Source organism: Heterodontus francisci, chromosome 11 (assembly GCF_036365525.1).
Source record: "Heterodontus francisci isolate sHetFra1 chromosome 11, sHetFra1.hap1, whole genome shotgun sequence".
Lineage (NCBI taxonomy): Eukaryota > Metazoa > Chordata > Chondrichthyes > Heterodontiformes > Heterodontidae > Heterodontus > Heterodontus francisci.
The window spans coordinates 116,899,666-116,922,976 of NC_090381.1; the positions used below are offsets into that span (position 1 = coordinate 116,899,666).

The window sequence follows — 23,311 nt, forward strand, 5'->3', positions numbered from 1 at the left end:
GGTCCCCTAATTTAACCCTTGGAGTCAGTGTATCATTCCAGTAAATCTACACAGCACTCCCTTCAAGGCCAGTACCTCCTTTCTAAGGTGTGTTGCCCAGAACTGTTAGGGTTTGAAGTTCTGTTAATAGATGATAAATACCTGGTAGTTCAAGATAATAGGATGAACAGGTGTTGGGTGGTAATTAGTTAATTGTATTCAAGTGTGTATATATATATATATATATATATATATATATATAAAGAACAGCCAGGTAGTATAGGCTCTGGGTGTTGTTAGGAGTGAATTAGTGAGTTCTGTGGTTAGTAATAATCAATCTCCACCAAAGCATCCTAGTCTCAGTGTCTTTTTTCACAAACAGGCTTGGAAATTTCTCTAACATTAGTAGCAGAGAATGGTTGCCTGAAAGTGAAGATTGGAGACTGAGATTTGTTTTCAAACAGGAGATTAGAATTGGAGTTTTTTTTTTGAAGAAAGATGACAAACCAAGTGTAAGGTGTTGGGATATGATTTTCCAGTTATGTGAAGCTGAACCTTATGATCAATGGAAGAATGAAGTTGATATATGGACACTGATAACTTCTTTACCTAAAAGGAAGTAAAGAATAGTCCTTGTGCTTTCACTTCCTGCCAGAAGCAAGATTGGGGCAAAGTATTCTCTGAGCTAAAGGCTCATCATTTGGATGATGAGGAAGGTTTGGACAAATTCTTGAAATATATGGGTAAAATTTATATGAAAGATGACTAGAGTGCCTATGAGGTTTGGTTGGACTTTGATAAATTTAGAAAAATGGATGGTTCTTCCATAGAAGAATATATCATGGAGTTTAACTGATTATATGCAAGGTTGTAATGATTCTGCTTGGAAATTCCTCGATCAGTACTTGCCTTCAAATTGTTGGATTGTGCTTGGATATCGAACATGGATAGACTCTTGGTATTAACAGTTTTTCAAAGAAAGATGTGCTGTTTGATCAGATGTCTGACGCCCTAAAAAAAATCTTTTGGGAAAACATTCCTTTCTGGCTGCTTTCATGGTGCCGATGGGCTCTTTAGAGAAGTAATTGAAGATGAAAGATACAATGACAGCAACATCTCGAGGCTGTTCAAGTATGGGGCCAAGCATCAGTTTGTGGTTTTCACAGTTGGAACATTATTGTATTCCTTTAGCAAAACCTAACCTCTCTAAGCAGGATGTTGAAGTATTAATGGTGTAGTAATGGGTAGGGATTTAAAGGGGAAAAAGCAAATTATTTCAAAACTAACAGTTTGCACATCCATTTTGTGATAGGTTGAAGATTCTGTTGAAAGATGCAGGGGTAATAGATGACTAAACTAAACTTAATGATATCAGTGGAAAATGTCATCTTAAAAATAAAAAAACCCACAGGAGGGCACCATAGTGAGCCTCATTAGCAGGAACTTTAATGAAACTGTAGTGATGGACTTGAAGGTATGGGATAGAGAACATTTTTATTCTACACTATCGGTTCAGTCGGTTGACAGTAATTTATAGTAAAGACAAAAAAGTAACAGTGGACAAGATATTGGAAAAGTGGATAGGAATGGGCCTGGGAGCACGGGTGAGGTTTCTAACTGACAATGGAGGAGAATCTGCAAAGGATTTCAGGAATATGTGAAAATATGAATATTGCAGCAATGCACACAGCAGCAGAAAATCCTTTTTTAGTAATGGGATTTGAGAAATCCTGCTGTGATTGACAAAATGCTCTGAAAAAAACTTTGGCAGACCAACCAAATTGTAAATTGACTACTGCTCTAGTGTGGGCTGTACATGTGGAAAAACATGCTTCAAATTGTTGAGGGTTACAGCCTGTATCAATTAGTTTATGGCAGGAACCTGCAAATACCTTTGGTAATGTGGGATTATCGCCTGGCTTTAGAGGGGATTACAATTAGTTCAATTTTTGCAGAACATTTGAATGTCATGCCAGCAGGGAGAAGAGCGTTTACGTCGGAGGTTTCCGAAAATATCAGGTATGGGAACAGGCCATCAGAAAATAATTTTGATACCAGGGATATGGTGTCTTACAAAAGAGAAGGGCAGAAAGAATGAAGAGACTCAAAAGGTTATTGATGGCAAAACAGTGATTTTGCAACATGGCAACCAAACCATTGGAGTACATTCCTCGTGGCTTATTGGCACTGATTATACACTGACTGAATCTGAACAAATGACGGACACTGATGCACCATGTACTTTGCATGCACGTGTCAGATGGTTGTACAACAGATTATGGCAGATAATGGGCTGACTGAGTGGACCAAATTATAGTGAAGATCCAGATAAGGCCACTTATCCCAAAGGCCAACTATTGAAAGTTGGGACTAGTGACATATAAGCCAGCAGGGACTAGTGAATGCAGGGAAGCTGCCATTATGGGAAGGGCAGGAAAGGCCACAGGGAAATACAAACATTGGCTGTGCAAGACAAGGGACAGGATAGCAGACTTGTAGATTGGCAGCAGGAAGTGAAAATGTGGAAGGCCAGAAAACTTAGTTTAAGTTCAGAGCGTGCCTGAAGATGATCATAGTCCAAGGAAAAGGTCCTGAACTTGTGAAAGGAAGTCTGGTTGTAGGAGGGACAGGTCCAGTAGTAGGACTATTCCAGAAAGTGATAGGAACTCTAGTAGGGGATGTGGTTTCACTAGAGCAAGGGCCAGAGAGCAGGCGAGAACTGCCACCAGAAGTAGCAGCCCTTACACTAGAGAAGCTCGAGTGGTTACTAACAAGTTAGATGGTAAATTGATAAAGGATGCCAAACAAAGGCAAAAAGAGCTTGACAGTTGGAGAGAGTTTGGCCTAGACATGGAGATAAAGGCCAGCTCAGGTCTGCAAACTAAACCTGACCCAAGTCCAACAAAACCACATCTGACCCGGCCTGAGTCATTTCATTTTTTTTCCCGCACCTGACCTGACCATCAGTTAACCTAGCTTCTGTTTTTAACTTCTCTTTTTTTAAGCTTGTGCAGATAAGTAACAAACTACCTTTCTAGTCCAAAAAGAACATTAACATTGGAGCACTAAAATAACTGCAAAATACTGCAGTTGCTGGATATCTGAAATTAAAAACAAGAAATGTTGGGAATACTCAGCAGATCTGGCAGCATCTATGGAGAGAAGCAAAGTTAACGTTGCAGGTCAGTGACCCTTCATCAGAACTGAAGGGTCACAGAGCTGAAATGTTAACACTGCTTCTCTCTCCACAGATGCTGCCAGACCTGCTGAGTATTTCCAACATTTGTTTTTATTGGCAGTGGAGCCACTTACAGCAGGTGGTGAGCATGTCCGACCCAGTCCTGAGTGCCGGACCCGGGAGTGCTGCCCGACCCAAACCCGACACGTGTCATTGGGTCCCGTCGGTTATCCATGCTTGACACGGAGGTGCCAGATAGAGGACAACCAGCATTGTCCCATAGATGGATCTGTACAGAGAAAGTACTTCCTGATACGGATAAAGCAAAGTCCTGACTTGTAGCTCGGGGATTTGAGGAATGACTAGGTGACCAGGAAGTTAGTGAACTCTCCAAAAGCAGGAAAAGCAAGTTTGAGGATTTTCCTAGCCCTTTTAGCGACGCACTCATGGGAATGTAAATCCATTGACATCAAAGCAGCATTTTTGCAAGGGGAGAAATTTCAGAAGGAAGTATTTTTAAAGCCATCAAAAGAAGCTGAAGATATAGAAGGGAAATTATGGAAGCTAAACAGGTGTGTTTATGGACTAAATGGTGCATCCAGGGTGTGGTATTTTTCAGTTAGGTCCATCCTACTAAAAGCTGGTTGTATTCAACTAAAGGTGGACCCAGCAATGTTTTATTGGTACTATGAAGAAAAACGAGCAGGCATTTTCTTGATGCATGTGGAGGATTTTCTGTCGTGAGGATCTGAGGCTTTGGAGAAATTTGTGGTAGATAAAGTTCTGCAGGAATTTAAAATTGGAAATCAAGCTGCAGGAGTTTTTAAATATATAGGGTTGAATATTAGACCAACTAAGTTGGGGGTAAACTCTGAATGAAGAGTCTTGCCTACAGAATGTTAATAGGATCCTAATAAATGGGCCGGATCCCCTCAAAAAGACTCTGCAACCAAGGAAGAAGTTTTTTTTTAATTCATTCATAGGATGTGGGTGTCACTGGCCAGGCCAGCATTTATTGCCCATCCCTAATTGCCCTTGAGAAGGTGGTGGTGAGCTGCCTTCTTGAACCGCTGCAGTCCATTTGGGGTAGGTACACCTACAGTGCTGTTAGGAAGGGAGTTCCAGGATTTTGACCCAGCAACAGTGAAGGAATGGCGATATAGTTCCAAGTCAGGATGGTGTGTGACTTGGAGGGGAACCTGCAGATGGTGGTGTTCCCATGTATTTGCTGCCCTTGTCCTTCTAGTTTGTAGAGGTCACTGGTTTGGAAGGTGCTGTCTAAGGAGCCTTGGTGCATTGCTGCTGTGCATCTTGTAGATGGTACACACTGCTGCCACTGTGCGTCAGTGGTGGAGGGAATGAATGTTTGTAGATGGGGTGCCAATCAAGCGGGCTGCTTTGTCCTGGATGGTGTTGAGCTTCTTGAGTGTTGGAGCTGCACCCATCCAGACAAGTGGAGAGTATTCCATCACACTCCTAACTTGTGCCTTGCAGATGGTGGACAGGCTTTGGGGAGACAGGAGGTGAGTTACTCGCCACAGGATTCCTCGCCTCTGACCTGCTCTTGTAGCCACGGTATTTATATGGCTACTCCAGTTCAGTTTCTGGTCAATAGTAGCCCTGAGAATGTTGATAGTGGGGGATTCAGCGATGGTAATGTCATTGAATGTCAAGGGGAGATGGTTAGATTCTCTCTTGTTGGAGATGGTCATTGCCTGGCACTTGTGTGGCGCGAATGTTACTTGCCACTTATCAGCCCAAGCCTGGATATTGTCCAGGTCTTGCTGCATTTCTACACGGACTGCTTCAGTATCTGAGGAGTCACGAATGGTGCTGAACATTGTGCAATCATCAGCGAACATCCCCACTTCTGACCTTAAAATTGAAGGAAGATCATTGATGAAGCAGCTGAAGATGGTTGGGCCTAGGACACTACCCTGAGGAGCTCCTGCAGTGATATCCTGGAACTCAGATGATTGACCTCCAACAACCACAACCATCTTCCTTTGCGCTAGGTATGAATCCAGCCAGCGGTGGGTTTTCCCCCTGATTCCCATTGACTTCAGTTTTGCTAGGGCTCCTTGATGCCATACTTGGTCAAATCTGCCTTTATGTCAAGGGCAGTCACTTTCACCTCACCTCTTGAGTTCAGCTCTTTTGTCCATGTTTGAACCAAGGCTGTAATGAGGTCAGGAGCTGAGTGGCCCTGGCAGAACCCAAACTGAGCATCACTGAGCGGGTTATTGCTAAGCAAGTGCTGCTTGATGGCACTGTTGATGACACCTTCCATCACTTTACTGATTGAGAGTAGGCTGATGGGGTGGTAATTGGCTGGGTTGGACTTGTCCTGCTTTCTGTATACAGGATGTACATGGGCAATTTTCCACATTGCCGGGTAGATGCCAGTGCTGTAGCTGTACTGGAACATCTTGGCTACGGGCATGGCAAATTCTGGAGCACAGGTCTTCAGTACTATTGCCGGAATATTGTCAGGGCCTGTAGCCTTTGCAGTATCCAGTGCCTTCAGTCGTTTTCTTGATATCACGCGAAGTGAATCAAATTGACTGAAGTCTGGCATCTGTGATGCTGGAGACTTCAGGAGGAGGCCGAGATGGATCATCAACTTGGCACTTCTAGCTGAAGATTGTTGCAAATGCTTCAGCCTCATCTTTCGCACTGATGGGCTGGGCACCCCCATCATTGAGGATGGGGATATTTGTGGAGCCACCTCCTCCAGTTAGTTGTTTAATTGTCCACCACCATTCACGACTGGATGTGGCAGGACTGCAGAGCTTAGATCTGATCCGTTGGCCAGTTAAGGTGCTTAATCGGGCAGTTGAACAGGTAGTGCTTGCTATGATGTATTAGAATTGAGCACCATGCTGAAACATGCTCCTGTTGGGGAAGTGCTGAAAACAATTAAGACATTGAAGAGATTGAGTTTTGATAAATGTACACGCAAGTTTCCAACATTGGATGACCCAGAAGAAATGAAATTCATCATTTTTAATAACGCCTCACACTCTAATCTTCCCGATAGTTATTCGAACACAGAGGTGGGAAGAAATGATAAATGTTGTCCATTAGCTTGGGAATCAAAGAAAATAAAGAGGATAATTAAAAGCACCTTAGCTGCTGAGACATTTGCACTGATAGAAGCGATAGATATGGGTATGTATTTATCGAGTATTTTAAAGGAACTCTTGTATAGGGGCAATCGGAGAAGCGTTTTCCTATAGAATGTCTCAATTGTTATTTGTATAGCAATGTCCATTTGGCAAAGTGTCACAGAAAAGAGGCTGAGGATTGATTTCAAGTGTAAAAGAAATGTTGGAAAGAAACTTCCAAAATAAAATGGGTTGATGCAAGTCATCAGTTGTCTGATTGTTTATTTTACTAAGAGGTGCTTCTCTGAAAAAATTATTGGCTGTCCTCAGACGGCTGTCTCGTGATCTGTTAGGAAAAAATGAAAATTTGTTTTTACAGTAAGATCACTTTTTCTTTAAACAAGTTTATTTAAGGGGGAATATACAACATGTTAATAGCTGGTGCAGTTGAAAGTTAATAAATAATGTAAAGAAAAATGTGTCATTATTTCATTTTTTCTTGTGCGTCTATAATTTAAGGAAAAAAGGGGGAATCTGTTCAGGTCTGAAGTTCTGTTAATGGATGATAAATACCTGGTAGTTCAAGATAATAGGATGAACAGGTGTCGGGTGGTAATTAGTTAATTGTATGCAAGTGTTTGTGTATATAAAGCCAGCCAGCACTAGCTGTGGGTGTCGTTAGGAGTGCAGAAGCAAGCTCTGTGGCAAGGAAACAATCTCCACCAAAGCATCATAGTCTCAGCGTCTTCTTCACAAACAGGCTTAGAGATTTCTCTGACAAGAGCTGCTCACAGTAACTCCAGGTGTGGTCTAACTAGGCTTTGTATAACTGCAGAATGACTTCTGCCCCCTTGTATTCTTGTCCTCGGGATATAAAGGCCAGCATTCCATTAGCTTTTCTGATTACTTTCTGTTCATGCTCAAGACATTTTAACAGTCTGTGTACCTGGACTCCCAACTCTCTTTGGACCTCCTCTGTTTCAGCTTTTCACCATGTAGAAAGTACTCTGTTTTACCCTGCACGGCCTCACATTTCCCTACAAGGAATCCAATTTATAAATTAAAGGAGAGGGTTTACTCTGTATCTAACCCTGTACTGTACCTGTCCTGGGAGTGTTTGATGGGGACAGTGTAGAGGGAGCTTTACTCTGTATCTAACCCCTGTGCTGTACCTGTCATGGTGTTTATTGCTGACTCACACCATTTTGAGCACAATAATTCTAAAAAATGCAGTTATACAAACCCTCGCAGGCAGTTTTCTCTTTATTCCCAAATGGAATTTGGTGGGAGGAGGCTCATATGGAGCATAAACATTGGCAATGGTCCTTTTGGGCCAATGGGCCTCTTTCTGTACAATAAATATGATGTAATCCTGTGTAAAATTCTCCCCGCTGGGCAGGTCAGTCTCCGAGCACTTGTCCAGAAAGTGTGGTGAGCAGTCCTGTGGTTACTGGAGACGTGTCCTGTCTTTACACCCGAGTGTCAATGGCATACATCTTTCCTGTAGCACTTCTACCAGACTGATACAGGGAGTAATTCCTCCTGGAACCCATGTCTGTCGAGAGAAATGCAGTTCCATTAGTGCACACAGCTGCTACTTCATTTAGATGAACTTTGCAGAGTCGTTCCAGCGAGAGTGAGCACTGCCATCCGGGTAAAGGATGATCAAACACCCAATCGATGAGGTTCTGTGATCAGTGCTAGTTGCACATTAGTGACTGGTTATCGAAAATCCCTGTGTTAAAGCCACACTGATCAGAAACTCTCATTATTACCAGAAACAGCTTGTGCATCACATCAGCCATTTTATTAACAGCTGTTCAGAAATAATCAGGAACCTTTTTTTTTATTCAACTGTTTCACAAGCAAAATATCCTCTAAACTACACTCTCTCTTTCTCTTTGTCTGTCTATCTCTCCCTCTGCTTCGTTTCTGTCAGTCTCTGATCCACCCATGCCTCCTCTCTTCCTCTGTCTCCCCAAACCCCTCCCCTCTCTACTTTTGAGCAAGGTTAAACATTCTAGTGCAGTACTGAGGGAGTACCACATGGCCTGATGTGCTGTCCTTTGGTTAAGACATAAAACCAAGGGTCCCCTTTTCCTGCTCCAATGGTTCAACTGAATGTTAACGATTCCTTGGCTCTATTTGATAAAGAGCAGGACGTTCTTGGTCTCGTGGCCAACATTCTTTCCTCAACCAGCATCAGGAAATCAGGATAAATGGATAGTCATCTCATTGTGTTTGGGAGTTTCCTGGTTGTCTCACAGTGACTACACTTCAACAGTAATTAATTGTGTGAAGCTTTTCAAGAAAGTTTGACATGCAAATAATTTCCTGCCTCTTTCCCAATCTTTCTGCATTGCTTTCCACATTTCATTCTTTATTCCCTCTCTCTGGATCCCAATCACATCCCTTTTCTATCTGCTGCCTGTATTTCAGTCTCTAACTCCTTTCCTCATACCCTTTTTAAAATTCACCCTTGGGATGTGGGCATCACTGGTAACATCAATATTTATTGCCCATCCCTAGTTGCCCTGAGGGGCAATGAGTCAACAATGCAGTGGGGGACGTGTAACTCAGACTGTCAGGGTGGCAGCATTCCTTTCCTGAAGTGAACCAGTTGAGTTTTTATAACCAGTTTCCTGGTGCCAGGTCACAAATCACCAGGTTTAATGGATTCAGATATTAAACTTGTTCTGATGAGATTTGAAGAGACACCCTCTGGGTTAGAGTCCAGAAGCACAGACAGAACATTTCCATGCCTCTAATGTGACAGTGCTCCCCAGCTTCAACAAAGGAGCTGCTGCCTTTCATGATTATCATCAAGTGACTGGAACTGGAACATGAGCATGTGACCATTAGAATGATAATTCTAGAACACTGATTTCTCCATGGCCAAATAGCTTGTGGAGAATGGGCAGGAAGAAGGTGCCACATGCCTCAGTGACTTCAGGAGAGGACAGAACAACATTGGAGTGACAAAGACAATGGGGAGGATCCTACCTTTAAAAGGATAGAGGCAGCAGGTAAGGACAGCCCCTGAGAGAAAGCAGCCCATTGATCCAGCCATCCCCAGCCAGCAGGACCAACCCCACTGATACTGGATGCCAAGGAAGACATTCTGAATGACCAAGGTGGATCGCTCCACGTACACATCAACAGCATACCAAACTGAGCCAACCATCCCGGGAATTCCTGTAGGATTTAATATAACAATGTGTTATTACCTACTCACACCACCATGCAAACTGAGACTGTATCCAATCTTTTTTCCATTCATTCTTGGATGTGGGCGTCATTGGCAAGGCTGCCATTTATTGACGAGTGAGTATCCCCGATTTTCATCACTCCACCATAGGCAGCCATCTCTTCAGCCCAAGCTCTGGAGCTCCCTCCCTAAACCTCTTTAAAAGTACCTCTTTGACCAAGATTTTGGTAACATATCCTGATATCTCATACATGTGGGTCTGGAGTTACATATAGGCCCAGACTGGGTATGGATGGCAGATTTCCCTCCCAAAAGGACATTAACCAACCATTTGCAATCCAACAGTTTTGTGAAACAGCCATGGTGGGGTTTGAACTCTCATTCTCTGGATTATTAGTGCATTTGCATCACATAATTTCTTGGGTAAGCCACCATGACTGATGCTCAAGAGCCTCTGGCTTGACAAGACTCGCACCCTTCAGGAGAGCAAAGGACACGGGAGGCATTTGGGCAGGAAGTTCCTTTTGAGTTTAAATGGGTGATGCAGGGCAGCCAGCACGGCTGGGATGTCTCGCATGCATCAGCAATGGTTAAGTGCGTCACATGTTTGCTTTTGAGTCAGAAGGTTATGGACTCAATTACCACTCCCGAGACTTGAGTACATAACCAAGGCTGAGACTGCAGCGCAGTACTGAGGGAGTGCTGCACTGTCGGAGGTGCCGTCTTTCAGAGACGTTAAACCGAGACTCCATCGACCCTCTCAGGTGGCTGTAACAGATTCCAAGGCATTATTATGAAGAAGAGCACAGGAGTTCTCTCTGGTGGCCTGGCCAATATTTATCCCTCAACCAACATCACTAAAACAGATTACCTGATCATTATCACATTGCTGTTTGTGGGAGCTTGCTCTGCAAAAATTGGCTTTCTACATTACAATAGTGACTGAACTTCAAGAGTACTTCATTGGCTGTAAAGAGCTTTGGAACATTCCAAAGTTGGGGTAGGGGCTATAGAAATGCAAGTTTTTCTTTATTTTTGGAGCTGGAAGCAGTTGCTGCCAATTGAGTTAGAGTCCTCTAATTGACCAGGAGTTACCTCCGATCAGCAAGGTAATCCCTGCCACAAAACAAATCCTCAGCTTGATGGCTGGGTTGTCCTTGAGGAATTTGATGCAGTCCAGGCCGAGGATGAGGATGATGAAGGCAAATCCAGCCAGGATATCAGCGGTGATCATCAGAGCTCGTGTCATTACCAACTTTACTGTGAGAAAAAAACAAGAGGGATTAGCAAAGTAGAGAAATAGTTTGCCAAAGGTTCAATCCTTACTCCTTGTCCCTGTCCACAATTACCCCTGGGCAATAAATCCAAGCTACAGTAGGCATCCAATTTGATTCATGTGCCCAGGAATGCCTGGGTATTTTGTCTGTAATTTGAATCTATACATCAGAACTGCAGCTTGAGCTCAGGATTTCTGAGCTTGAGGGCTAGTTGGAGTGACTGTGGAGCACTGGGGAGGCGGAGAGGTTCCTGGATCATTTGTTCTAGGAAGTGGTCACCCCACTGACAGGGAGAGTTCAGGATAGTGGCCTTCCAGAAGAGTAGGAAGAAGCAGGAAGTGCAGGAATTTTCGGTGTGTGTCACACTCCAAACCAGTACTCCGCATTGGAGACTGCTGAGAGTGATGACACCTTGAAGGAGTGCAGTCCAGACCATGGCACCAATGGGCAATGGACTGCACAGGAGGGAACAGCAAGGAGTAGACATGCAGTCATTGTAGAAGATTCCATACTTAGGGGGACAGGTGGGTGTTTCTGTCACTGAAGGCACTGGATACTGCAAAAGCTATGGGTCCTGACAATATTCTGGCAATAGTACTGAAGACCTGTGCTCCAGAACTTGCCGCGCCCCTAGCCAAGCTGTTCCAGTAAAGCTACAACACTGGCATCTACCTGGCAATGTGGAAAATTTCCTAGGTATGTCCTGTACACATAAAGCAGGACAAGTCCAACCCGGCCAATTACTGCCCCATCAGCCTACTCTCAATCATCAGTAAAGTGATGGAAGGTGTCATCCACAGTGCCATCAAGCGGCACTTGCTTAGCAATAACCTGCTCAGTGATGTTCAGTTTGGGTTCCGCCAGGGCCACTCAGCTCCTGACCTCAGTACAGCCTTGGTTCAAACATGGACAAAAGAGCTGAACTCCAGAGGTGAGGTGAGAGTGACTATCCTTGACATCAAGGCAGCATTTGACCGAGTAGCAAAACTAAGGTCAATGGGAATCGGGGAAAACCCTCCGCTGGTTGGAGTCATACCTAGCACAAAGGAAGATGGCTGTGGTTGTTGGAGATCAATCATCTGAGCTCCAGGACATCACTGCAGGAGTTCCCCAGGGTAGTGTCCTAGGTCCAACCATCTTCAGCTGCTTCATCAATGACCTTCCTTCAATCATAAGGTCAGAAGTGGGGATGCAGGAATCCTGTGGCGAGTAACTCACCTCCTGACTCCCCAAAGCCTGTCCACCATCTACAAGGCACAAGTCAGGAGTGTGATGGAATTCTCTCCACTTGTCTGGATGGGTGCAGCTCCAACAACACTCAAGAAGCTTGACACCATCCAGGACAAAGCAGCCCGCTTGATTGGCACCCCATCTGCAAACATTCACTCCCTCCACCACCGACGCACAGTGGCAGCAGTGTGTATCATCTACAAGATGCACTGCAGCAACGCACCAAGGCTCCTTAGACAGCACCTTCCAAACCCGCGACCTCTACCACCTAGAAGGACAAGGGCAGCAAATGCATGGGAACACCACCACCTGTAAGTTCCCCTCCAAGTCACACACTATCCTGACTTGGAACTATATCGCCGTTCCTTCACTGCTGCAGGGTCAACATCCTGGAACTCCCTTCCTAACAGCACTGTGGGTGTACCTACCTCACATGGACTGCAGCAGTTCAAGAAGGCAGCTCACCACCACCTTCTCAAGGGCAATTAGGGATGGGCAATAAATGCTGGCCTGGCCAGCGACGCCCACCTCCCATGAAGGAATAAAAAACAAGCAGGGAAGTTATGCTGAACCTTTATAAAGCTCTGGTTAGGCCACAACTAGAGTATTGCGTCCAGTTCTGGTCACCACACTTTTAAAAGGATGTGAGGGTCCTTGTGAAGGCGCAGAGGAGATTTACCAGAATGTTTCCAGGGATGAGGGAGTTTAGCTACGCGTTAGGTTGGAGAAGCTGGGGTTGTTCTCCTTGGAGCAAAGGAGATTGAGAGGAGATTTGATGGAGGTGTATGAGATTATGACAGGTTGAGATAAGGTAGACAAAGAAAAGCTGTTCCCATTAGCTGATGGTACAAGGACTAGGGGGCACAGATTTAAGGTTTTGGGCAAGAGATACAAGGGGGATGTGAGGAAGAACTTTCTTACGCAGTGAGTGGTAATGATCTGGAACTCGCTGCCTATGAGGGGGGTGGAAGTGGAGACAATCTGATTTCAAAAGGAAATTGGATGGGCACTTGAGAAAAATAAACTTGCAGGACGACGGGGATCAAGAGGGGGAATAGGACTGACTGGATTGATCTAAAGAGAGCCGGCATGGACTCGATGGGCTGAACAGCCTCCTTCTGTGCCGTAATGACTCTGAGAACTTTAAACAGCAGCTGGGGCAGTGAAACTGGCCGTTTTGGATCAATTGCTGGATTTACTCTCTGCCTGATTCTCCTCTCTGTTGCAGTCAATAGAAAGTTCGGCCAGATATAGACATTGTTTGTTGTAACTTTGTCTCCCTGATATCGGAGGCTTTGTGTTTTAAAGAGAAAGGGAATCAACTCATTTTAGGGGTTGTCTGTACGAGTGAGATCAACACTGGTCTGTCAACCCTCGGACCTGTGTCAAGTTCTGTCCACCAGGCCCTTTTGGTATATTGTCTGGAACGGCTTTTGTGCCTTTGAGTCTCAATTCAAGAACAGGAGCAGGTCATTCAGTCGCTCGAACCTGCTCCACCATTTAATTATTTCAATTCCATTTACCTACTACATGGACTACAGTGGTTCTCGAAGGCAGCTCACCACCATCTTCTCAAGGGCAATTAAGGATGGGCAATAAATGCTGGTCTGACCAGTGATGCCCACATCCCAAGAATGAATTTAAACAAAAAACTCTATATCTTTTAATAGCCTTACCCAACAAAAGTCTATTGATCAGTCTTGAACATTTCAGTTTATCCACAGCCTATTGGGGGAGGGGGGGGGGGGGGGGGGGGAGTAAATGTCAGATTTCCACGATCTTTTGGTTGAAAAGGGGTTACTTGATTTCACCCATGAATGGTCTAGCTCTAATTTTAAGACTATGCCCCCTTGTTCTAGTGGAAATAATTTCTCCGTATCTACCCTACCAAATCCTTTTTAACATTTTGAACACCTTAGTTAAAATGATCAAAGCAGGAGACCACAGAGCTGAGAAGGAAACCCTTCAACAACTTATTACAGCTCACTCCTGTGGCACCTGTTCTAACCTCAGTAAAGAATACTATATAAGGAGGTAGTGTATCAAACTTGTCTGCTGCCTGAACCAGACCTGCAACTCCATCCAGACTCCCAGTGCCCCTCTCATTGAATCTCAAGGCCGTTAGTCACCAGCAGGAAAGGACCATTTACTCCAGCACCAAGTGGAGCAGCAGCTCTGTGGCATTGCTAATAGCAGCAAGGAGCCATTGGTTGCACTGACATCACCATGTAGCTGCAAAGAGCCATTCACTGAACATCAGCCTCTATATGACCAACTGCCAACATTATTCAAGTAATGCTTGATCTCCAGAGATACAGAGACACTGAATCACACAACTTTACAGCCCAGGAGTCCATTTGGCCCTTTTTTCCTCTACCAGCAGTACAGGTAGATCTATACAATTAATCCTATTCCCCTACTCCTACATGTCCAATTCCCTTTTCAAAGTTACCATTAAATCTGCTTCGACCATCCTTTCTAGCAGTACATTCAAGATCACAACAACTTGCTGCGAAAATAAATTCCCCTCATTTCTCTCCTGGTTCTTTTGCCAATTACATTAAATCTATATCCTCTGGTTACCAACCCCCCCTGCCAGTGGAAACAGCTTCTACCCATTTACCCTATCAAAATCCCCATCCTGTACGTTCTTTAAATGTTTAAAGGGAAAGCTGGATTCCCATTCAAGATGAAACCCTCAGACACCTACAACACGTTTCTGAGGCAGAAATATAATTAAAAGGGATCTTTGGTTTGTTGAAGTTTCAACTGTTTTGGACCACTTTGGCGGAACTTTGCAGGATGACCCGCAGTGAGCCAGTAGGATAGCTGTAGTATGTTGGGCGTTGCACAATATTCCCTTTGAAAGAGGCTCATTCAAAGGAAACTCCGACAAAATAGGCTCCAGAAAGAGACTGAAGGGCAGCAGAAAACATGCAGTATAACCATGGTCTCATCCTTCTCTATCTCTGTAACCTCCTCCAGCCAATCCTGCAAGAGGTCTGTGCTCCTCCAATTCTGGCCCCTTGCGTATCCCCGAATGCTCTGCCACTGGTGGTCGTGCCTTCAGCTGCCTGCTCCCTAAGCTCTGGAAATCCTTCCCTGAACTACTCTGCCTCTCATTTCTCCCTTAATTTCTGTATCTTTCCTTCTTTAAGACAATCCTTAAACGCTACCTCTTTAACCGAGCTTTTGGTCACTTATCTTAATATCTCCTTACGTAGCTGGGTGTCATATTTTATTTGATAACGTTCCTGTGAAGCACCTTGGGACATTTTAGTAAGTTAAAGTTGCTATAGACATTGTTATACCCGTCAGTGAGCGAAGCAAACTCTATAACTAGAGTCTACAGCTGTGACCATTTTTTACATGTAATTCACATTTCCAATATATATATTTTACATATTTATTGTCCCTTCCATTGGGCACAAAACTAAACCTATTGTACAAAATACATATTTTTCATGACCCTCAGGAAAACTCCTAACATTTTCAAATTACCTTTCAAATCAAAATAATGAGAGGTTCTGATATTTCCGAATCCACAGCCCAAGAGTTGGTCCCCTAAGCAATGTCTCAGAGTGCTTCCCCTTGCCTCGCATGTTAATTCAATCAAATAGTTCAAGCTCTTGGTTCGAAACTGAATTACAAGATCTGACAAAGAGGTGAAGCTACCAGAGGAGAACGTAATCTTTCGAAGGAGTGTAGAGGGAGCTTTACTCTGTATCTAACCCCTTTTTTATTTATTTTGTAACCCCGTGTTGTACTGTCCTGGGAGCATCTGATGGGGATGGTGCGGAGGGAGCGTTTCTCTGCATCTAACCCCATTTTTTAAAATTTTTTTTATTAGGTGGTCTTTATACCCCAGGCCCCTTTTATGTATTTTATGTCAAGGGGGCATTTATTTTCCAGGCTCCCTTTATATACATTTTAAAATAACTTTATTAAAGAACAGATAAATTTAAAAAAACTCAAATTAAAATGCCATTCTCAGCATCGATGATGCACTCCAACCCCTGAGGTGATCACCGGTCGCGGAAGACCTCAAGCGTGATGGTAGATGCCGCATGCTCCTTCTCCAGGGACACCCGGGCGTGAACGTAGCCGTAGAACAGGGGCAGGCAATTGGAGAGGACGGACCCCCCCGACGTCCCACAGCTTGGACCTCTGAATTGCCACCGTGGCCAGGCCCAGGAGCAGACCGACGAGGAGATCCTCCTTCCGGCCCACGCCCCTCCGCACCGGGTGCCCAAAGATCAGGAGCGTGGGACTGAAGTGCAATCAAAACCTGAGGAGCAGCCCTTCAAATACTCAAACAGGGGCTGCAGCCTCACACACTCCATATAGACATGGAACATGGACTCGTCCAGGCCGCAGAAATTACAGGCGGCCTGGGAGTCCGTGAACCAACTTAAAGGTCTATTGCACGGGACTGCCCTGTGCAGCACCCTCCACCCCAGGTCCCCGATGTAAAGGGGAAGGACTCCGGCGTAGAGAGACCTCCACCGGGGTTTCCCCTCGCTGCCAGATGGCAACGCGGACTGCCAGGGCACGTCCGGCCGGCTGACGGGCGAGGGTGAGGAAGTGGAGAGTGTGCAGGAGCAGCCTGTACAGGAAACCCCTCCAGGCTGATTGGAATGGCAAGGAGGGCATTTCTGAGAGTTGGCTCGGGTTGTGCAGGACCGGCTCCCGAGGAAGGTTTCAGGGCCTGGGTCCGATGAGCAGTTCAAGCCGAGCGGGGGTCAGCTCGGCCGAGAGCTCTCTGCACTCCCGAGCCCCCTTGCCGCCCACAGTGAGTGGCATCGCGGGGGCTTCGGTTACTCCTCCATCCATCGGTCCGTCCCAGGAGCCTGCCGGTCGGACAGCCGAGGCGCTCTCCTCCGCCGGCGGAGGAGCGCCCTGACTGGAGGCGACCATGTTCCAGACTCGGAATAGATCCCGGTAAAAGACAGGCAACTCCCTCAGAGAAGCGCGGCTAACGGACTCCACCGGGAGCTGCGTGTCGTCTTGAAGGCAGTGACACTGGCGGAAAAAATACGTCGCCAGCGCACACCATCTAGGAGGACGCTCGACGTACAGGTATCTCTGCAGGGTCCGAAGGCGGAGAGTCGCAGCCTGGATGCGGATCTTGGTGGCAAATACAGGGGGCGGGGCCAAAGTGACCAACCGGTACCACAGCATGGAGGCCACCAGTTGGTTTATGACCAGCGCTCGGCCCCAATAGGAAAGCACTCGGAGCAGTTCTGTCCAGTGCCCAGCCGAGTGGTGACTTTCGCCTCTAATTCCTGCCAGTTTGCCGGCCAGGCTTCCTCAGCGGGGCTAAGGTGGACTCCCAGATAGAGGAGGTGCGTGGTGCTCCACGCAAAAGGTGTCATCTCCTCCGGCAGGGAGTCAACCCGCCACTGACCCACCAGGAGTCCAGAACATTTCTCCCAATTGATCCTTGCGGAGGACGCGGCAGAAAAGGTCTGCTGTCAGTCGCGCATCTTCCGCAAGTCAACGGGATCTGTGACCACGTGGAGCACGTCGTCAGCGTAAACTGAGAGGACTGCCCGCATGGCCGGCCCGCGCAGAGCCAATCCAGTCAACCTCCTGCGAAGCAGGCACAGGAAGGGCTCCACGCAGATGGTATACAATTGGCCGGACATGGGGCACCCCTGACGCACTCCTCTCCCAAAGCGAAGGGGCGTCGTCAAGGACCCGATAACTTTGACCAGACACTCTGCGGCAGCGTACAAAATGCGGCCCAAGTCCGAATGCGCACTGAGTTCTGAAAAGGTATTCATGATCCACCCTGTCGAACGTCATCTCCTGATCGAGGGACAGAAAGGCGACCGACTGACCAGTACTCTGGGAAAGATGGATCAGGTCCCAGACCAGGTGGATGTTGTCCTGGATGGACCGGCCTGGGACCGTGTAGGACTGGTCGGGGTGGATCATGTGGGCCAGCATGGAGCCCAGGCGGGTAGACATAGCCCGGGCAAAGATCTTATAACCCGTGCTGAGGAAGGAGACCGGACGCCAGTTTTTAAGCAGGCGGAGATTGCCCCTCTTCGGCAGCAGGACAATGACCGCCCTGCGCCACGAGAGGGGCATCTCCCCAGTCGCCAGGCTTTCCCCCAGGACCCCACGTGTAATCGTCCCCCAGGACGTTCCAGAATGCCCTGAGGAACTCCACGGTCAGCCCATCCAGCCTCAGGGATTTACCGCTCGAGAGCTGGTGGAGGGCGTCGGTCAGCTCTGCCAACGTGAGCGGAGCCTCCAATCCTTCAGTGCCCTCTGGGCTGCCCTTCAGGTCCTCCCACAAAACTCTGCGGGCGTCCTCGCTGGACAGCCTCCGGAACCGACTGAGCGGTGTCTGAGGGAGGTATGGGGGAGTGGGAGGAGGTGCAGTGGCACCACCCTGGGCTGCCGAGGTGGAGTTGGCGGTCAGGAGGTTGGGGCCGTTCTTATGAACATGTCCCACCCCCTTGCACACATGGCGCCACGCCCCATCCGAGGTCCAGAAGATGCGGTAGGCCGTCCCCTGGAACTCCAAGCTGAAATGACCTTCCAAGACCTCCTCCTGCACCAGCTGCATAAATAGCTGGCGGCGGAAGGAGTAGACATGTCGGAGGCTGTGCTCCCAAAGACCGAACGGGACTGGGGTGATCCCCGACCTCACCTCCCCCAGTTGGTGCAGGTGGGGGAGGAGGAGCTCACCAGGAACGAAGGGAAGGACGTTTGACAACATTATCTGCTGTGTAGTGGCCTCCAGAGGGTCCACCGGCAGGAAAGTCCCACCCACTGTGAGCCCCGTACTCAGGGCGAGGGACACAGCCCACTCAGTCTTCAGGAAGAACACAGCCTTCCCGTACACCTTTGAGGCTGCCACAATTGCCGAGGGGCCAACAACCTCAGCCATTGCCTTAACGCAAGCCTCAATAGACATGGTTGGGTGGGTGTAACTCTTCATCCTATGCTTTGATGTTAAGATTTTAAATGGTGACGGGGCCACAGGAGCGGCTGCCGCAGCTGCTGCAGCATGAGAAGGCCATGCCTCTGGAGAGGACTGAGAAGTCATGGGGTAGAAGAGTTACACCCACTGTGTGTTGAGATCAAAAAAAAAAGTAAATACAATAATAAATCGAAAATGCAAACACTTAAAGGATGATAACAAAGGGGAAGAGGCTGAGGGAGAGGAAGGCCAGGAGGAATCAGTCTTTGTTGGTATTTACAAAAAAGAAGTCTTTTTAGCTGGTCTTCCGATTGGGAGGGTGGGGCGATGTCTTCACCTGGGTCAGCTGTAAGCTGCCCAGGTACACGACTCTTTCAATGTTGAGATAATATGTCTCTTCACCTGGGCAGCTCCAGCTATCCCAGGCTTGGTAGTTGGGGTGGGGAAGGAGCTCCCTATCCAAAGGTGTTAAATACAGGAGCTCCCTATTGATCAGCAAAGCCCCACCCAAGGTGATCAGGTCTCTTCTTCCCCCACCCCCAACAATCAATGAAAAAGACTTCAATGTGAAACAAACTCACAGAAGAGCTTCCAGTTCTCTGCCTTCCTTTGCTGCTAATGTGGAGAAACCTTTCTTTCAGTCTCAGTCTCTCCCTCTTGCAGCTGTCACACAGCCACAGTCAGTTGAACCTCGTTAACCACTCCGCACCTCCAATTAGGCAGCAGCCAGCCCTGTTTTTTTTTTCCTTTTTTTTTTGTTTGTCGAGGGAGCTTTACTCTGTATCTAACCCTGTTTTTTTTTCTTTTTTTTGTACCTGTCCTGGGAGTGTTTGATGTGGGCAGTGTAGAGGGAGCTTTACTCTGTATCTAACCCTGTGCTGTACCTGTTCTGGGAGTGTTTGATGTGGACAGTGTAGAGGGAGCTTTACTCTGTATCTAACCCTGTGCTGTACCTGTTCTGGGAGTGTTTGATGCGACAGTGTAGAGGGAGCTTTACTCTGTATCTAACCCATTTTTTTCTCTAACTGCTGTCTATACCTGTCCTGGGAGCGGTTGATGCTCACATCCTAGGTCCTAAACTGATAGGTTGTCGTTTGACGAGCACCAACCTCCCTCATTTTGACAAGGACAGAAATCATATTTCATGTATTAACTTGCTTATCTCTGCTCTGCTCCTTGCTTGTATTAACTTCCTTCACTGAGCTCCTTCAAGTTAATGTGACCATTTAAAGAACTGATCTTTTCTTGTCACAAGTGGACCTTTTTATATATAGTGAGCCTTATCTTGATCAAATCTCACTTCTTCACATTGGCTCTGTTTCTCAGATTGGGCAGGTTTATAAACATTAGAATATTCATATATGAACAGGCTGCTCGGAGACAGAGATTCCTTCACCTGTACTGTCTGCAATGTTCAGCTCAATCAAAAATCCCATTGTGAGGGATGGATGCAGTTTCAACTGTTATCACTAGGCATGTAATGGCTTTCCACAGATCGGCTGCCCTGCTACAATCTGCCCAACCTTTCTTAGTAGAAACATAGAAAATAGGAGCAGGAGTAGGCCATTCGGCCCTTCGAGCCTGCTCCACCATTCATTATGATCATGGCTGATCATCCAACTCAGTAACCTGTTCCTGCTTTCACCCCATACCCTTTGATCCCTTTAGACCCAAGAGCGATATCTAACTCCTTCTTGAAAACCTATAATGTTTTGGCATCAACTTCTTTCTGTGATAGCGAATTCCACAGGGTCACCATTCTCTGGGTGAAGAAATTACTCCTCATCTCAGTCCTGAAAGGTTTACCCCATATCCTTAGACTATGACCCTGGGTTCTGGACTCCCCCACCATCGGAAACATCCTTCCTGCATTTACCCTGTCAAGTCCTGTTAGAATTTTATAGGTTTCTGTGAGATCCCCCCTCACTCTTCCGAACTCCAGCGAATATAATCCTAACCGACTCAATCTCTCCTCATCCCAGAAATCAGTCTGGTAAACCTTCGCTGCACTCCCTCTATAGCAAGAACATCCTTCCTCAGATAAGGAGACCAGAACTGCACACAATATTCCAGGTGTGGCCTCACCAAGGCCCTGTATAATTGCAGCAAGACATCCCTGCTCCTGTACTCGAATCCTCTCACTATGAAGACCAACATACCATTTGCCTTTTTTACCGCCTGTTACACCTGCATGCTTATCTTCAGCGACTGGTGTACGAGAACATCCAGGTCTCGCTGCATATTCCCCTCTCTCAGTTTATAGCCGTTCAAATAATAATCTGCCTTCCTGTTTTTGCTAATCTCACATTTATCCACATTATACTGCATCTGCCATGCATTAGCCCACTCACTCAACTTGTCCAAATCACCCTGAAGCCTCTCTGTATCCTCCTCACACTCACTCTCCCACCCAGTTTTGTGTCATCTGCAAATTTGGAGATATTACATTTAGTTCCCTCATCTAAATCATTAATATATATTGTGAATAGCTGGGGTCCTAGCACCGATCCCTGCGGTACCCCCCTAGTCACTGCCTGCCATTCGGAAAAAGTTTAATTTATTCCTACTCTTTGTTTCCTGTCCACCAACCAATTTTCTGTCCATCGCAATATACTACCCCCAATCCCATGCGCTTTAATTTTACACGCTAATCTCTTATGTGGGACTTTGTCGAAAGCCTTCTGAAAGTCCAAATAAACCACATCCACTGGCTCCCCCTCATCAACTCTACTAGTTACATCCTTGAAGAATTCTAGTAGATTTGTCAAGCATGAATTCCCTTTCGTAAATCCATGCTGACTCTGTCCGATTCTACCACTGTTCTCTAAGTGCTCTGCTATAAAATCTTTGACAATAGACTCTAGAATTTTCCCCACTACCGATGTCAGGCTGACTGGTCTATAATTCCATGTTTTCTCTCTACCTCCCTTTTTAAATAGTGGGGTTACATTAGCTACCCTCCAATCTGTAGGAACTGTTCCAGAGTCTATAGAATCTTGGAAGATGACCACCAATGCATCCACTATTTCTAGGGCCACTTCCTTAAGTCCTCTGGGATGCAGATTATCAGGCCCGGGGGATTTATCGGCCTTCTATCTCATCAATTTCCCCAACACCATTTCTCTACTAATACTGATTTACTTCAGTTCCTCTCTCTCATTTAGCCCTGTGTTCCTCAACATCTCAACATTTCTGGTATGATATTTGTGTCCTCCTTTGTGAAGACAGAACCAAAGTATGCATTTAGTTGGTCAGCCATTTCTTTGTTCCTCATAATAAATTCCCCTGTTTCTGACTGTAAGGGACCGACATTTGTCTTCACCAATCTTTTTCTCTTTACATACTTAGAGAATCTTTTACATTCAATTTTTATGTTCCCACAAGCTTGCTCTCGTACTCTATTTTCCCCTTCTTAATCAATCCCTTGGTCCTCCTTTGCTGAATTCTAAACTGCTCCCAATCCTCGGGTCTGTTGTTTTTCCTGGCAAATTTATATGCCTCTTCCTTGGATCTAATGCTATCTCTAATTTTCCTTCTAAGCCATGGTTTTACTTTTGTGCCAGACAGAGATTACCAATTGTTGCAGTTCATCCATGCGCTCTTTAAATGTTTGCCATTGCCTATCCACCGTCATCCCTTTAAGTAACGTTTCCCAATTCGTCATGGCCAACTCGCGCCTCATACCTTCGTAGTTTCCTTTATTAAGATTCAGCACCCTAGTCTCAGAATCAACAGTGTCACTCTCCATCTTGATGATGAATTCTATCATATTATGGTCGCTCATCCCCAAGGGGTCTCGCACAACTAGATTGTCAGTCATTCCTCTCTCATTACACAATACCCAGTCTAGGATGGCCTATTCTCTAGTTGGTTCCTCAATATATTGGTCCAGAAAACCATCTCGTATACACTCCAAGAATTCCTCCTCTACAGTATTGTGACTAATTTGATTTGTCCAATCTATATGCAGATTAATGTCACCCATAATTACAGATGTTCCTTTATTGCATGCGTCTCTAATTTCCTGTTTAATGCCATTCTCAACATCACCACTACAGTTTGGGGGACTATATACAACTCCCACTAATGTTTTCTGCCCCTTTGTGTTTCTCAGCTCTACCCATACAGATTCCACATCGTCAGAGCTAATATCCTTCCTCACTATTGCGTTAATTTCCTCTTTAACCAGCAATGCAACTCCACTGCCTTTTACTTTTTGTCTGTCCTTCCTAAATACTGAATACCCCTGGATGTTCATTTCCCATCCCTGGTCATCTTGCAGCCATGTCTCCGTAATCCCGACTATATCATACCCGTTTACATCTATTTGCGTGATTAATTCATCCACTTTATTGCGAATGCTCAGGGTGTTAAGGCACAAAGCCTTAAGGATTG

At 46.0% G+C, this 23,311-nt stretch overlaps 1 protein-coding gene across 1 annotated transcript in view; it reads right to left on the minus strand.

The window, feature by feature from the left end:
- Positions 1-6,061: 6,061 nt before the first annotated feature.
- The window catches only part of LOC137375490 (claudin-16-like), a 41,184-nt gene continuing 23,934 nt past the window's right edge, over positions 6,062-23,311 (minus strand). The window contains exons 3-5 of the mRNA XM_068042829.1: positions 10,568-10,732; positions 9,268-9,459; positions 6,062-7,819 (exon numbers count right to left, since the gene is read on the minus strand). Coding sequence (XP_067898930.1) covers positions 7,734-7,819; positions 9,268-9,459; positions 10,568-10,732 — 443 coding nt within the window. The 3' untranslated portion in view covers positions 6,062-7,733. The remainder of the gene's footprint in view (positions 7,820-9,267; positions 9,460-10,567; positions 10,733-23,311) is intronic.